This window comes from Embiotoca jacksoni, unplaced genomic scaffold (genome assembly GCF_022577435.1).
Source record: "Embiotoca jacksoni isolate LCO1_2020_lvr unplaced genomic scaffold, fEmbJac1.0.p SCAF_27, whole genome shotgun sequence".
Taxonomy (NCBI): domain Eukaryota; kingdom Metazoa; phylum Chordata; class Actinopteri; family Embiotocidae; genus Embiotoca; species Embiotoca jacksoni.
The window spans coordinates 6,041,009-6,057,766 of NW_027185378.1; the positions used below are offsets into that span (position 1 = coordinate 6,041,009).

The window sequence follows — 16,758 nt, forward strand, 5'->3', positions numbered from 1 at the left end:
CGAGAGCATAACATTTAATGTGATACAGAAATAAATACGCATTTCTGACGTGTAGAGAGAATTAGAGAGGATTATAGCATTAATTTTTTTCATTATTATTTCCCGAGTTACCGCGTCAGTTATTATTTTTTTTGTGTGTGTCGATAAAAGTAAACGCACGGAGCTGGTTCTGAGGTGATTCCGTGATTTCGGATGTTTCGGGAGGGAACCTGAAGGCGGCATTGGCTCGGCAGCAGCCAATGGGAGAGCGGCGGTCCGTGCGCACGATGCGCGCATGTCCTCGCAAGGAGCCACACGTGGTTCGCGTAAACCGACGGCGCACGGCAGACGCAAGCAGAGCTTCAGAAATGGCGGCCGACGGCGGCAGTTCATCGCTTCAGCTACCCTGCGTCTTCTCGCCCAAATCGCGGCAGTATTTAGCGCTGTGCGCCCAAGACGGCCGGCTTCGCATCTGGAACACGGACAGTAAAACGCTCCACCAAGAATACGTGCCGTCGGCTCATCTGAGTGCCACATGTACGTGCATAGCCTGGGGACCGGGCCGGACCGCGAAGGTAACGTGGAGCTGCTCGCCGTCGGGAGTTCCCTGCCGTTTTAGCTTCGGTGGCTAGCGAGGGCCCGAGCGACCCGCCTCTGGTGGTGAACTCCTCCACGTGTGCAAATCCGAAAAAAAGTGGCACCGAGTGGCGAAGGAAAGTTCTCCCCGAGAGCTTCCGGCGGACGCGACCGTGTTGTCGGACCCGGCTTTTACGCGCGTTAATGTCGGGTAGCATCGAGCTGCGGCGTCGGGACAGCTGCGGAGAAACGCACATGTCGGTCCCACATGGTAGTTCAAGAAAACATCGGACGGAGGCGACGTTTGTGTATTTTACGGTGACCTTTCTCTCTGTAAAGATTACCGGAGCGACACGGATACGACTAAATGTCGTTTATTGTTTTTGAAGCGCTCTTATTATTACAAATTAAAACCAGTTGGTGAAGTTAGCATCAGCCCAGCGGAGCTTCGAAAGCGCGTGCCACCATGACGGGGGGTGGACCATGAGGGGTCCCGCACCGCAGGTTGGACCTCGGCGCGGAAAATGGCAACCTGTGACTTTTGTGAATTTATAATCCAGTGTTGGAAATGTTTTTTTTTTTTTTTTTTTTTTTAATACGGGCAAATTCTCGTCAATAAGTTGTTGCGCAATATCATTATTATTATTATTTTTTAATATCCGTTAGTCGGTAACGATGCTTGTGCAGAATCTGCAACAGGTCAGAGGTTCGTTACCCGCCGGGCTCAGTGCGAACCAATAACGTGGACCTAATTTATTTATCCATGATGCTGAACGTTACAAATGGTCTCTTGTTCCAGGAGGGGCCTCAGAGGAAGAAGAGGAAATCGGAGGCGGTGCAGGTGGAGGAGAAGGCCGACCTGTTGGCGATGGGCACGGCAGCAGGCAACGTGCTCATCTACAGTACGGCGAAGGGAGCACTGCACTGCACCCTGGTGAGTTTGAGACACCTCAGCCGGTTCACTGCATCCTGCTGAAATTGTCTTTTTTTTTTTCTCCCTTAGGGGAGAAAGATAATTCGTGAAATACTCGCAATTTATTGCGTGGCCTACTGAGCGCAATACACGAAGTGAGAAATATGAAGCTTTTTGTATTTTGCAAATAGGTTTACTGTTGTTGACTGTGTGTGTCTCTGCCAGGATGGAGGCCACAGCGGAGGAGTGAACTGTGTCCAGTGGCACCCCGAAGACAGCTTATTATACAGCGGCTCAGATGACACGAACATTGTCGAGTGGGACCTGCAGGCAGGCAAGATGAGGAGGTCTGTATCGGCTTTGTTTTTTAGAAACACCGTATGTTTAAAGGCAAAACGATGCACGAATGTGTCCTGAATTGACCGAATGACACCGTCGCTCTGAGTTTGGTCATCATGCTTTGAATGTTGTGACTCTGCCCTCCTGAAAAAACTCAGAACTATTTTTTTTTTTTTTTTACTCAATATCTACAGGATTCCAGCATAGTCAACGTAACGTGTCATTGGTCTAAACCAGGGGTGTCAAACTCATTTTAGTTAAGGGGCCACATACTGCCCCACTTTGATCTCAGGTGGGCCAGACCAGTAAAATCATAGCGTAATAACGCATGCATAATGACAATATTTCTCTTTGTTTAAATCGTTGGTGAAGGTTTTTGGATGATAAACCCTATTTTAAGGTCTTTCTACAATAAACTAGAAACATAAAGAGCAAAAACTCAGCCATCAGCCCACTGTTTATCTGCCCTGGCTCTCCTCTGCAGATTCCCTCGCTTTGTGATGTCACAAAGCGAGCAGCGAGCGCTGCTGCCTCCGGAGCAGACGTCGCATTTACGCTGTTTTTGAAGCAATTACTGGATCGATTAAAAAAAAAAAAAAAAATTACAAAACGTTTGTACTCATAAACCTCCATATTCTCATAGAAATGCAATTTATGTCTTTCTGTAATTTTCACACTTAGCAAAGTCATCCGGCGGGCTGAGCTGGACCCCCTGGCGGGCCGGATGCGGGCCGGATGTTTGACACCCACCCCTGGTCTAAACAGTCCCAATTCTTAAATGCATGGCCTTTGTTGATAAGTGTTAAGAGAAGAGACAAAGGTTTTCCCAGTATATTGAACCGTGGGAATCTTCTAATGACAGATATCTCTGTGTGGTAGCTGTAGAGCGGGGAATGTTTCTCTGCAGCTGTAGTCAAAGAAAGTTATCAAAATAGGATTTAGGAGACATCTGCTGATTTCAACAGACATACTGCAAAAGTCAAAATCCAGTTTTCAGAGGGAAAGAAGTTTCTTTGAAGTAACTTTCCATGACATTAATAGAAACTGATGAAACTTGCATTTTATTTATTCCTCATCAATAACACTGGTACACGACGGTTTTCTTTTTTAATTTTTAGTTTTTTTTATGAAGTTTATGGGAAATGTCTGTTTAAATTGGCGGATGGATGTCTTTTATACTCACACAGTGTAACAGAACCTGAAATAGCATTTTTTTGAGCATGTTCCCGAGGCAGGGTTGTGCAGGATGTCCCGTGTCTTTGTGGTTTGCAGTGTTTTTTTATATAAACTTTTTAGAGTCAGTGCAGCCTGCTTGAAAGCTCAGCGCGTGACACTAAACACCAAACAAACGAGAGCCGAGCCGAGCCGGTACCTGCAGTGGAAAAAGGGCTACAAGGAGAGTTTACTAACTTCTGAAATGGACTACTTGCTGTTAAAAGTCTATATTCAAACAAGAAAACACTTCCAAGCGTAAAGGCAAATCTCTAAATATTGCTTGAGTACTGTTTAAAAAGTTCTAAACCCATTTCTGTGAGGATCAGCGGGTGGAAATCCTTCTCTGGCTGTGAGACACACTGTAATGTTTACTTATTTCACACCTGTGGAAAAAAATAAGGATGTTTTGGTTATTAATGGAAATGAATAACTACCAACTGTTTAAGTTTTCATTGCTGTAAACTCTCAGCGGCTTTCACAAGTACAACTAAGTGCTTGCAGTTTGCTCCATAAAAGTGCACACCACTGTGTGTGATGTTGTCAGAACACCTCTCAAAATAGAACTTGTATCATAAACGGCATGTTAATTGCTTTTCTTTGTGTAGAAAAGACAAATGATCACAAAGTGATGAAGTCGCCCGCTCACCCACAGCCCTGAACAGCAATGAGATGCGCTAACAATAATTATACAATATACAGTATACAATAATTGAAGGCTGTACCATCAATCATTTAGTGTTACTGTGTTTCCTTGTGAACACTAACTTCTCTGTAGTCGTGGTACAGTCGGTGCAAACATTCGCGAACAGTAATGTCGCCGTGAATCCTCACTTGATGCCCCCTAAAGCCCATTTTTGGTTCACAAAGTGGATTGTCGAGAGGTGGGAGTGTTTGTTTGTTTGTTTGTTTCCTGCTGTTCTCAGGTGGGAGTGCGGCAGTAAATAGTACACAATTAACTTCAGCTGGAAAGTTTGAGGCTTGCCACTTAAACCGAAAAAAGGAAAAATGTTGTGATATAAAAAAAACAGTATCGGGTTCTCATGATGTCAGCAAGAGAAAAAAATGTAATCCGATGAAAATTGCTTTGTGAAGATCTTCAACAAATGCATCACACACACACACACACACACACACACACACACACACACACACACACACACACACACACACGAACCTAATGTTGCTGTTGTCTCTGGTTGGGGCAGTAAGTGGAGCACAGTCGTCCAGTGGTGTAACAGAGTGACGGGTACAGATGGTAGCTGGTGGGAACCATCAGTTCACGATCAGCTCTTCTGACCTGCTGTCGGTAATATTTGTCATTGTGACGTTTAGGTTCAGTCGAGAGTAGAACCGGCTAAATCACTCTTTCCCAACCCTAAAATACCTTCAGTTTGATGCGGCCTCGAGTGCTGTGCAGTGGGACAGTCAGCAGATGTAATTAACCCACCATGAACCCTGACCTAATGCTCACTAAAGCTTAAGCGCGTGACAGTACTTGGTTTTCTATGACACGGAAGGTGCCGTGGATCCCGTCGGTTCTGGAGATATTATTGGACAATAACAACAATACTACGTGTTAAAGTGAAATGCGAAGGGACGTGCTCTCAACAATGAAAACCAGAACAGTGTCACAGAGCATTTGGAATAAACCGTTTGCCCGTTTTGACTGACGGAGACACACTGCAGTGCTGTGATCCAGGTGGCGTACTTGTGGCCTAACTCACTATTTTGAGTGCATAAGTTCGTTCACACTGAAGTACAGAAACGTGCAGTTCACCACAAGTACCAGGAAGATGCACTCGAAACGCTGGACACTTTCCACCCTAAACGGTCGCCATCTTAGCTACGTACAGGAAGGGGCGGGGCCACTGACCTGAAGAACTTTCAAGGCATTTTAAAGCATCCGAGGAAGCTGCAGATGTTTCCTGAACGCCACACAAACGTGTTTCTTTTTTACTTCTGCTGCTGGACAGGAGAATCAGTGTGTTTGTTGAGTGTATTAAATGGAGGGCATGAAAACACGCTCATTTCTGGGTAAAATAATTAAAGCTGCAGATATTTTGAAGGTGATTTATTCACACGCTGAGGTCATTTCCGGTCAGAGCGGAATTTGATTGTGATTTGAAACAACACAACGCCATTCCTGCATCCCACAAGTAAGAGTCCTGACATGTGAGAGCACTACTTGTTAGTGTACTGAGGGAAGTATGTCATTCGGAGTTAGGAGCTGCTCATTGTGTTAATTGGCTACTTTTCCAGTCAAAATAAAACAATATGTCTTTGTCTGCAGCGGGTTTTATTAAATAATAAATCATTTTAAGATGCATTTAATTTTATTTTGGTATCGAGAATTGTGTAAATTGTGGCGACTTGTTTCTCACTGTACTCGACAGTAAACAGCACATTGTACACTGCAAGTTTCAGGCTCATCACTTGAATGGAAAAGGGGGGGAAAAAAACCCTTCTGAATGCATAACCCTAATGTTGTCTCCGTCTCTTGTTTACACAGTAAGTGGAAGGCGGACCGTGCTGCAGTCACCAGCTTGTGTGTGAGCCCGGACGGTAAACTGCTGCTTTCAGCTGGACAGATAATCAAGATGTGGGACTTGGACTCGAAGGAGGTTTACAGGGTGAGTTGGTTTTAATCAGCCGGTTTACATTCATATGTGTCGATTTATAATTCAAGGACAAGTAAAAGGCGCCACTCTCCGCTGAATCGAGAGGAGCCGGTCTTATTAATGTTGACAGAGGACCAGTGAAGGTTAAAAAACAGTCAAATATGGCTCTGACATTTTGATCAGAACTGACTGCTGGGTTTTTTATCTTTTTTTTTTTATTATTTTAATTATTTCTCTGCAGAAATTCACAGGCCACTCCACGGCTGTGACGACCCTGCGCTTCGCCACCACACGACCTCCCGACAGCAACGGCCTCTACTTCCTGTCGGGTGCAGCACACGATCGACTGCTCAGCGTGTGGTGAGTGTGAACGCGGCAGCTCCAGTTCATCTCTCGCTGTGATGACTTGCGTTCGATTTGAGAACGTGCAGCCGTTACCGGGTTGTTGTGTAACTAACGTGAAGCTGTCCCATTGTAGGCAAGTACGAGAGGATGGGAAGGACAAGAATTCAGTGGTGTCCTTCACTCTGACGGACGGGCCGCAACACATTGACCTCATCGCCTCCAACAGCAAAGAAGAGGTTAGAGTTGAGAAGTGCCTCGGCGTATTCTTCAGATGTTCCCTTGAATTCACGGCAGTCTGTTGAACCCAGGGTGAAGAGCGATGACAACTCTGAACAGATTTCATGGGTTGAATAACGTTGCTGATATTGTTAAACCCAATTTGGGTGCCATTACTTAGAGGACATGAAAAGTGTCCGTAGCTGCGGCTGGGCTGTATTTGTTGTGGGAAAACATTGAATTTAAGCATTTGCTCAAAGCTTTGCTAAACTGTTCCTCCCTGTTGTGTAATTATGTGGAAGCCCTGTTTTGTATTACCTACTTTTCCGTGTGCAAATGTTCTCTCTGCGGTCTTGTTCTTCACAGGCGGTGAGGATGGCTGTGGTGTGTAGGGATGGGCAGCTGCATCTCTTTGAGCACTTTTTAAATGGGTAAGTCCTTGAAACACTGTCTTACTTGTACTCGGCAACATATGGCAGCGGGAAGTAACCGTACATGTGATTTCAGCACGAAGAATTCTCTTCCAGCTGTTTCGCACACGTAACTAATGTTGAGATAATTGAATACACATTGTTTCATTTAAAACCACAAAAGGGGAACGGTAAAATGTCGGTCCACTTATCTTGAACCCCTTTTGCCAAATTGTCGTGAGGAGATGCAACAATGATGAAAGAATATTGCATGCACAGTTTTTGAGCGCGTGACGTGGAGTCTTGTTTGTACGCTTGCCGTGCTCACGGCCCGTCTGAACACGCGTGTCCCTGCAGGCCCTGTAAGAAGCCCCTGTCCCCCTCGTGTACGGTTCAGATGTCTGACACCAAGGAGTCCCCGATGCCGGTCCCCCTGCTGGCAGCTGCTCTCGGAGCGGATGCTCGGACTGTGCTGCTGGCCTACGGCAACCACCTGCAGCCTGTAATGGAGAGAGCGGTGAGTCCACAGGAGACCACTTCAAAAACGTTTCACTACTGTCAACATCTATTTCCTGGTTCTATCTCACTTACACTTGCTGTTTAAGCAATAGAATTATTAGACTGCCTGAACAATTCAATTCAATTTTATTTATATAGCGCCAAATCACAACACAGGTTATTTCATGGCACTTAACACATCAATGTCCTTCCAGCAAGACTTTACAATATTATACAGAGAAACCCAACAATTTAACGCAACTGGGCATTATTGAAAAGCAAGTCAAATTTGCAGTGACAATCATGTTCAGTGACAGCTGAGTCTGCAGTCATTTCACAACAACCATGTGAAATGCAATGATTTTAAGTGCATAGCAAGTGTCCAGTTGACGGCTTTCAGATTAAGTTTTTTTTTTTTTTTTTCTGACCGTGCTTGCCTTTGTTGGTGAATTATCCAGTCTGCAGATATTCACCATGTTTGGTAACTTGTGACAGATAGTGTTGCTGTTATCAGCTATATAAAAATTTAAAAAAAAAAAGCATTACACAACCAGTAGTTCTGGTCAACTTTACATTTGAAACATTCTCAAATCAGCATGACAGCACACCTGGAACATCACTCGAAAATATCACACCGCCATCTCCAACATTTGGATTAAAGCAGAATGTTTTGATGGATAAAAACATGTGAGTTTTGGAAATGACTACGTCTATCATTTTTCAATTGATTTTGACTTTGGGAATTTCTAATGCTCTGGAGAAGCGGTAGCCTGTTGGGTTTGGATCATATCAGCTGTGGCGGTCGGTGGGTGATGCGGATTTCTTTTTTCAGCCAATATCTTTGTTATAACAAGATTGCCCCACCCTCTTGTGTCATTTTGCTGAGCTGTTGGTCACCTGCCTCCCCTCTCATCTGTACAGGAGATCAATACTGCAGAGAGACATGTGTGTCTGACCCGGGATGTTCAGACCAGCTTGTCCCTTTCCATGGAAACCACCGTCTCCAAGGTAACGATCAAGCCTTTCATTTTCTTTACTGTAATGGAAGTAGACCCTCACATACCTGGCCAGGTTATTTTTTCCAATGCACATCTACTTCAGGATGAATTTAAACTGTTTTGTGATTGAAGTTGAAAAATCTGAAATTGCCTCTTCCAGGTGAAAACTCCAATCGTCAATGCCAAGAGCAGAGTGTTGGTCCCGGGGCTCCCTGGTCATCAAGCCCCGGTGAAGGGGACGTCAGTGGGATCAGAGAAAAGGAAAAAAGACACAGACACCAAAGAGGTAAGGCTTAGTGTCGCCGCCGACGCGTCCCAGACAGCGGCTCACCGCCTCCGTCCGTCGCTCACTCCCGACAGCTTTTTGGCTTCGACCCCGAACAACTTCTTGAAGCGCAGAGATGTTTTGACGACAGCGCTCGGGCAGTGATTAGTCCCACCGCAGTCATCAGGGAGCCAGGAGAGGTGCTCAATAGATGATGTGTGATTAGACACTGTAAAGCTGAAGGAGCGCACACACACACATCCTCATCTAACCCTCCAAAAGGGGGTTTCAAAAACCTGCTTGATGACAATACATGCCCGCATCTGTTTGTTCGTGTCATCTTGCAGACGTCTCCATTCATTTCCATCATTGCCTTGTTACATGGACAACTTTCATGTCCACTGCTTCCTTTTTTTCTTGTTTCTTCTATCATGATGAATTTTATGAGGAGAAAACCTGAAATCTTCTTTAAAATTCTATCCACATTCGTTTGATGCAAATATGAGGACATGTTAAACGTGGTCTGATACAGTTGTCGTATGTCATATTTAACTTCCATTGGTGTGGACAGATACAATCCAATTCCTGCTCACCTAAAACGCCTCTGTTCCTCCGTAGATGTCGATAGCGGAGCGGCTCGGTGAAATTGATTTGTCGACGGCCTCCATGGAGAAGGGAGCTCCGAAAGGGACGGCCTCATTACAGACAGACAATTTTGCAGTGCTGCTGGTGCAGGGCCTGGAGAGCAGCGACGCCAACATCCTAAATGCAAGTTCTCTCTCTCTTTCTCTCCAGAGTCTGAGCTCACAAATACAACTTTGAGTTCAGTTAGATGGAAAATGTTGCGTTAGTTTTGCATGAGTTCATGTAACAGCAGCACAAACTGAAATGGATCAATTCCCCAAAACATTGTTTGAATGTTTAGTAACATGAACTTATTTTGCGCAAACCTTTTTTCTCTCCTATAGAAAGTTTTCCAAACACGCAAAGAGATGGTAATAAAGAAGACGGTTGCTCGGTTACCCCTCCCTGCCGTCCTACCGTTGGTGGAAGAGGTGAGTGTCACTTTTCTGTTCTATAATAAAAGAAAAGAAAAAAAAAAATCCAGCATATTCTTCTGTGGCAGATGTCAACAAATAATCAGCTTTTGTTGTTTGTCTTTTAGATGCTACGTGTCTTTATAAAGCTGCATTCACCTGCACTGATGTTTTGTTCCCGTTATCAGGACGAGCGAGTGAAATTGTGTTAACTGCATTTTCTAATCAAACCTCCATCTCCTCCGCAGCTCACAAAGAGGCTCCAAGGACACCCTTTCATGTGAGTGGAGAGCTTGAAAGATCACCTCTAAGCTTTTAATTGGTTTAAATTCTGCGTGTCCAGATGCTCGTACTTGTACAGCTGCCTTTTTTTTTTTTTTTTTTTTTTTTTTTTTTACTTCCCAGTACAAAAGTCCACATCCCGCGTGTACCCGCAGTGAAAGCAGCTCTGCTCCCTTCGTTTGACAGCTTGTGCGTTTGTTCCTCCCTCACAGGGCCGTCCTGATGGTACGGTGGCTCAAGGCTGTGCTCCTGCACCACACATCATACCTGGCGTCGGTGAGTCCACTCCGCCCGCCTCCCGCTCCGCCCTGCTCGTACGAAGCCACCAGTTGCTTCGGTGTCTCCATCATGTCTTCAGGCTCTTTGTGGTGTCAGCAGTGCATGTTGTGATCACCGCGAACACTTCAGTTTGAATAACACAAACAAATGGATCATACTTGGGATGAATATTTTCCTCCTCCTGCACGTCTGCACACTGAGGGAGACTCGCGCCGTAAACGAATGCCGTCAAACTTCTAAAGCTCTCTGCTGTGGTAGACCAGCGCTATGTTAGCGTTACCTGACAGAGTTTGCACCTTCTTTTTTTTTTTTTTTTGGACGCAGTTTCACATTTAGAACTTTTTGATGAATGTCGTCCTCTTTGCATGTTTGCACAGTAGCTTCACACACCTTTTTATCCGGGCCTTATAGAAAAACATTCTTCTTTTCTTTCTTGGAGGTTGGCAAAAAGCTTGTTGGAACATTCCTGTTGGGGTTAGTGAGGTATTACCACCAGGTGGCAGTGGAAACTAAGAAAAATACTTAATGACTAATGAATAAATCATGACCCATCCCTGTTGAAACCTGGTTTGATGTACAGTCGTTACCCCACACAGAGGAGATGGTGCCTCTGACCAACTGTCCATTTGTGTGACTACAGCCAGGAGCTGAATAGCCTTTTGTTATGCCCATTGAAACTTTGGAAATGGATGCTATTTATTTCAGGGGAACCTGTCGCCTTTGATTCAGCGCTGGCAAACAAGCGAACACTTTGATTGACACACATCCCCTGACCTTGTTGTTCATGTTGCTCTAAAAAAAAAAAAAAAAAAACAACAACAACAACAACAAAAGGGAAACTTTGAACTTAACTTCGGTGACTCACTTCTTTCTACATAACAGCTGGCATTCACCCATTACAATTGTAAATGTAATGTATGGATTTGTGTCATATGAAAGCAGCGGTTAGCGGGGGAGAAGAGGCCTTGGCAGAAGTCCTTTTATCGCCGAGCGCCGTCTTGTTTGTGTCGCTGAAATGTTGCTCATTTATAAACCTTCAACCCGTCCATTTGTGCGTCCCAACAGCTGCCAGACCTGGTTACCCAGCTGGGAGTCCTTTACCACATGATTGAGAGCAGAGTGAAGATGTTCCGCAAGCTAACCAAATTGCACGGGAAACTGTATCTCCTAATCACACAGGTAGGTGCCATCATATCGACCAATATTCACCGTGTCGTTCCCTTTAGGTGCTTTTAAACGAGTGGATTCTGTGAGTGCTGGAGGTGTGAATTGGGCGGCTGAGATGGCCTCGCTGATGAAGTCGTACTGCCCACCGAGTACCCCTGAAGTGCACACCGTCCTCTCGGCTCGCTGTGGTTTGAAATGAAATGTGAAATGTTTAGAGACCCAAGTCGTTCACGGCGAGCCGAGAGGTAGCGCTTTCATTTTAAAGCAGGGAAAATGGAATGGATACTTTGCAAATGGTATTATCAAATCAATTAATGCCTAATGCTTTTAAGTACAGATTTACTCGTAGAGTGCAGGCTGCAGGGAGCACTTTTGTGCAATTCTGCTGCTGCAGGCAATGAGTGCTGTCAGTTTGCACGAGGAGCGATCAGAACGTTTTTAGACTGCTGCTGGTGCGCGTTTACAGCATCAGGCGGGGTGAGAAGCTATAACTCTTGGGAAAGTATTCAGTCGTTTGATTGCAATCTTGATGCAATTTCAACACGGGTCATAACTTGGGAACACTTCCTCGCAGAAGTTGCAGTTTCCTCCTGCTGTCTGCACATCAGTGCGTGAAGCTCCATTGGTGCGCAGTAGGAACATCCTCGGAAACCTTCTGATCGCGCCTCATAAACGCCACGAAGATCTCTTTCACTGCTGTATATCGAACGCCCTGCCCCCCTCGCCTTTGATGGATCCCGTCTGAAGAACCGACGTGACGGCGGCTCACGTTTCAACTCGTTCATCAATGACCGAATGAAGTGGATTTTAAATTCAGCTTTGCGAAACACGACTTTTGGCGTTGTACTTTCCAGCCCAGTCCGCGTCTTTCCGACAAACGGCGTTTTCACTTTCGACCTCCGGAAGGAAGTTGTTTCCGAGTTTCCTTGGAGAGAAACGGGCCGTGTCCAGTTCAGGCACACGTGTAACTGGACCCAAAGCAATCTCTTAATACATTTCAACCATAACTAACACACACACACGCACACGCCTCAGTCTTAGAAAAGAGCCCTCCCCGACCCGCCTCAGGCTATTCCATCACTCGTGCAACTGCAGAGCGACCCGCTGGGCTGATGAACACACACGCAGACAGGACTTGTTGCCAAAACATTTGAATAATGCGCCATTGAATATCGTGAGAGAGTTGAAGGTTATGGATTTTGTTAAGAGTAAACATGCCTTTGGATTGCCTCACTTTTGTTTGAAAAGGCTGCTTTACTTGTCCCCTGAGGGAAATTAGCATTTCTACAGCAGCCTGAATGTAACGACAAATCCTAAAAGTAAAAGCCACTGGAGCAGATAAGCAGCAGCCGAATCAGACCGTTGGAGAGATTGGCTTAATTGCACTGTGAAGCAAACAGATTGTTGTGTGTATTGCATATTTTTCATTACCGACGGATCGACCTGATAAATACAGAATGGAAATGGTGGTGCAGTGCAGCACTGTTGCCTCACAGCAAGGAGGTCCAAAGACGTGTGCTTTAGGTCAATTCCTTATTTTAAATTGGCCACAAGTGTGAGCGGTTGTCTGTTGGTGCGTGTTGGGTGTACTTCGCCGCTGTGACGCTCTACAGGATGAAGTTATTATAGATAACGGATAGAGACAGAATACAAATATTAAGTTAACAATGCAGGGTTGTTTTGTTTTTATTTTTATGGAGGGCAAAAAAATAAAACTGTCCTGCAGGAAGGTAAATGTCACACTGATAAACACTAGTTGTGCCGGTACTGGAATGCAGTCCTTTCTCCCGTCCGGCACCGGATACACCGTAAAGATGGTTTGAATGAATGAGTTCTCTATTAAAATTGAATAGAACTGAAGTTCTGCTCAAATCCTTCACCGGCTCTTTAATACCATCTTCCGTTTCACCACTAGGTGGCGACAAGCGACAGCAGCAACACGGTTCCAGATGTTGAGCACACAGCCAAGCTGGTGTATGAGGAGGGTGAGTGTTTGTTCGTCTTGCTGTTTCTCTCTCTCTGTGTCCAGTCTGACTAACCTTCTGTTTCCCTGCTGGCCTGTTTCTTTAAAACCTTCTTCCCTGTCGGCATCTCAGTTTCTGAGTCTCCTCGGTGTTCATGTGCTGAATAATGCCCTCATCCAGGGAGCAGGATCGTAAAGATAATCCGGTCTTACTCATCACTTGTGCCTTTTAGACGCCCGGTTGGCTAAATGGACTCCTTAAAGCTGCTGCAGTGCAACAGGTCACATCGACGGTCTGCAGAAGTCTCTGCCCCAGCACACTATTGTTTTCTCATTATTTTGACTGGCATTCATTATCTTGTCAATTCACCTTAAGTCATTTGGGACTGCTGGGAGAAGACTGCGCTCAATTGGTTACGATTTATGGAGACGGTGTTGCCCATCATGCAGCCTCTCTTGACTATGCGCTGCACGCAAACGCACGACTCCTGTTGCCTGGCAACCTGACGGGCAGCCTCAGATCCTCCCCTTTGAGCGGAACAACAAGGCCCCGCTCTGTTCACTCTCATTTCTCATTACCGTACCGTGTAAAACGCTTTATTGAACCACATAGAAAATTGGCTTTCATGAAATACTTAACCTGCCTCTTGAGTTTCAATAACCCCGTCGGTGCTCCAGGATATGATGGCCCATTTTGAAGAGGAAAAAGTGGATAAAAGCAGCTGATGGGCAGGAGGCAGGAGTCGGTTCCCGTGAGGATGACGCTGCGCGCCGGGCCCGTCGTGGGTCCAATGCGGGATTCTGACAGGAAACTTCAGACTTAGTTACCGAATCTTAGTTCGTAGACCGTTTATATATATATATATATATTACCGTCCTCCCCACTTGTGCTGGTTGTTGTGTGTTGTACGGATATCATTTATTTAGATTTTATTTTTCAATTACACACACCGTAGCAGGAGCTGGAACCTTTCGGAGCGGGTGCAGAAACGGTAGTCGGAACACGGGAGGGACGTCCCAGAGGCGACGCAGATACTCGGCCTTCCAGTTAGAACAACAAAACTTTGTTCCAGAAATGCTTTCTGCTCTTGAAACGTTGCCTGTGACTTTCTACACAGCGACACGCTGAAAAACGGTCTCCCCCGAGTCCAAACGACTGCTCATCGAACTGATGGGGACATGTTACTTCATATAGTATTTCATATACTTCAGACATGTTTTGAAACTTCTTTTTTTTTTTTTTTTACAGACAGGGAAAGCCATTTTAGTTATTTTCGCGAAATCATTTTGTTCGCATGTTTAAAATTGAGTTGCCGTTTATCAAAATATAACATTTTCTATGTAGTTGTTTGTTTTTGGTTTTTTTCATGTTTCCAATATTTCATGAGTGGTTTTTATCCCCTTTCAGTTTGTCAACAAGAGGCAAGCACTTGAGTAAATATGTCATTTCTTGTTCCTGCTTTGGAAGGAAAACATGCAGGAAAATATAGATTTCAAGAGCTAAAAAAACAAAAAGCAAAGCAAAGACCTGATGAAAATATGTTGATGGAAAAGTTAAATGTAAAGTTTGTAAAAGGACTGGAGATCTATTGAATATGGGGGAGAGACACAGACCATTGTAGCCATGGCAATGATAGGAAGCATGCTGTCGTCTTTCTTTTTTTTTTGTACTATTGGTCATAGGATTTCAGGTTTTGAGTGAGTAAAGGTCGGGGAATTTGAACTGTCGTTTCAATCATGGCGAAAGGTTCTCAAGTTGACCCTTTTCATCCTCCACTTTGTATTCCCAACAATCCTCCTTACAGAGTTTTGGTAGCCCAAAAAAAAAAAAAAAAATAATGGACCTTTTGTAATGTAAATTAGCTGCATCAAGTGTTCTGAGTGACCTTTACTCACTCAAAACCTTCCTTCCTTCCTTCCTTCCTTCCTTTCCTTTCCTTCAAACTTTTTTATCGTAGAGTTGATGGAATGAAAACGGTTTTGCGACTTCAGTTCGTGAATGTTTTTTTTCCTTTGCTTTGTGCCTTTACAGAATCATCTGATGAAGACGAGGCTTCTGGGGACGAAGGTCTCCCTGATGAAGACTCTGATGTAAGTCGGGCCGCGATATCAAAGAGGGATCCACTGATCTAACCAGTGGATCAGTAGCCGCCGCGCTGTAAATTACTGCACGTCTGCTCAGCGGTGCCGTTCGAGCCGGCTTCGTGTCGATGTTGTGCACTGAGATGTTTGTTGGTGGGTCTTTCTCAGCACTGGGAGGAGGAGGCGGAGGCGATGGAGGAGACGGTGGGAGGAGACGAGGAGGAGCAAGCGGACGAAGATGACGAGGACTCCGACAGCACAAAAGCATCCAAAGCGAACGGAGAGGAGGAGGACATGGAGCACGAAAACGAGAGCGAAGAAGAATAAAAGAAGAAGAAGAAAAATACCACATAAATATGGACCTGAAAGAGTTATATGTACTTTCATTTTATTTTCATGCTTTTGGTTTTATTATCAGGACAAATGGTTTTACAGAATCAAAGGGACACGTGTCGAGATGAGGCCAGATGGCTCAAATACTAAATGCAATTTTGGAAGTTCTGCATTCCAGCCCTGACTCGCGAGTTTGCATTCAAAATGACTGAAAAGCGAATTGCGCCGTGTTCAGTTTACCTACACTGCAGTCACCATTCCAAATTTTATATTCTAATAAATAGTACTGGAGTATATTGTATGTCCGGCTTAACAGTAGGTAGTACAGCTCTCTTGTCATTGGTTTATTTTAATTCAACTCCGTAGGCCTTCTGGAGCACACGCGCATTCAAAACACAGTGCAGGAGTGGAGCTGGGATGCAGACACACACACACACACACACACACACAACACACACACACACACACACACACACACACACAACACACAACACACACACACAACACACAACACACACACACAACACACACACACACACACACACAACACACACACACACACACACAACACACACACACACCCCTCCCTGGCTGTTAGTTGTACAGAATACCAGAAGTGGGATTGCCAGGCAAGACCATACATCATGTTCCCACGCAATGTAAATCTGTATGTACAGTGAAGTGTTTGTACGAGCTCTTCCCTCTACAGCTGCCCCCACCCCACCCCCCCACCCCCAAGAGAAATCCTTCAGATTAAATGAACTCCTGTGAAGTCTCTTTTTTTTTTTTTTCCTCCTTTTTTTTTTTTGTTACCTTTTTTTTTTCCTCTTTTAAAAAGAAATTGTCTCCAGATTTGTTGCGGCCCACTTTGTTTTAACTGTTCTTTTTATGTGCATTTAGTGTCTGGGCATTTCCATGTCCGCTGCCTTCAACCCACAGTCACAGGGGTAACTGAGGAAAACAAAATGTGAACTTTTTCTCAAATAGGTGAATAAATGGGTTTTCAAAATGGTTCGCTGTGTCTGGGGGTCATGGGCATTTTGTAGAAAGGTCATGTGACAGCTTCGGCCTAAAGATGAAACACCTGACGGGTGTCAGTCAAAGAGTTCTCAGCATGGCTCAGGAGCAGTCGGTGTGGATAACATTTCCTAACACGCTGTACGATGAAATTTAACAGTGAAATAACTCGGAACATCTCTCGGATAATCTAGTAAATCAAATACCTGACATATTTAATTTCACC

General features: G+C 44.8%; 1 protein-coding gene across 1 annotated transcript; it reads left to right on the top strand.

The window, feature by feature from the left end:
- Positions 1 to 308: 308 nt before the first annotated feature.
- Positions 309 to 16,527, top strand: wdr43 (WD repeat domain 43). The gene is made up of 18 exons (XM_069160954.1): positions 309 to 554; positions 1,355 to 1,489; positions 1,694 to 1,815; positions 5,532 to 5,652; positions 5,882 to 6,000; positions 6,119 to 6,221; positions 6,568 to 6,632; positions 6,969 to 7,128; positions 8,031 to 8,117; positions 8,268 to 8,393; positions 8,991 to 9,140; positions 9,341 to 9,427; positions 9,658 to 9,689; positions 9,904 to 9,967; positions 11,036 to 11,149; positions 13,053 to 13,122; positions 15,133 to 15,191; positions 15,351 to 16,527. The coding sequence occupies exons 1-18, from the start codon at positions 348 to 350 to the stop codon at positions 15,507 to 15,509; spliced, it is 1,980 nt and encodes a 659-aa protein (XP_069017055.1). The 5' UTR covers positions 309 to 347; the 3' UTR covers positions 15,510 to 16,527.
- Positions 16,528 to 16,758: the final 231 nt, after the last annotated feature.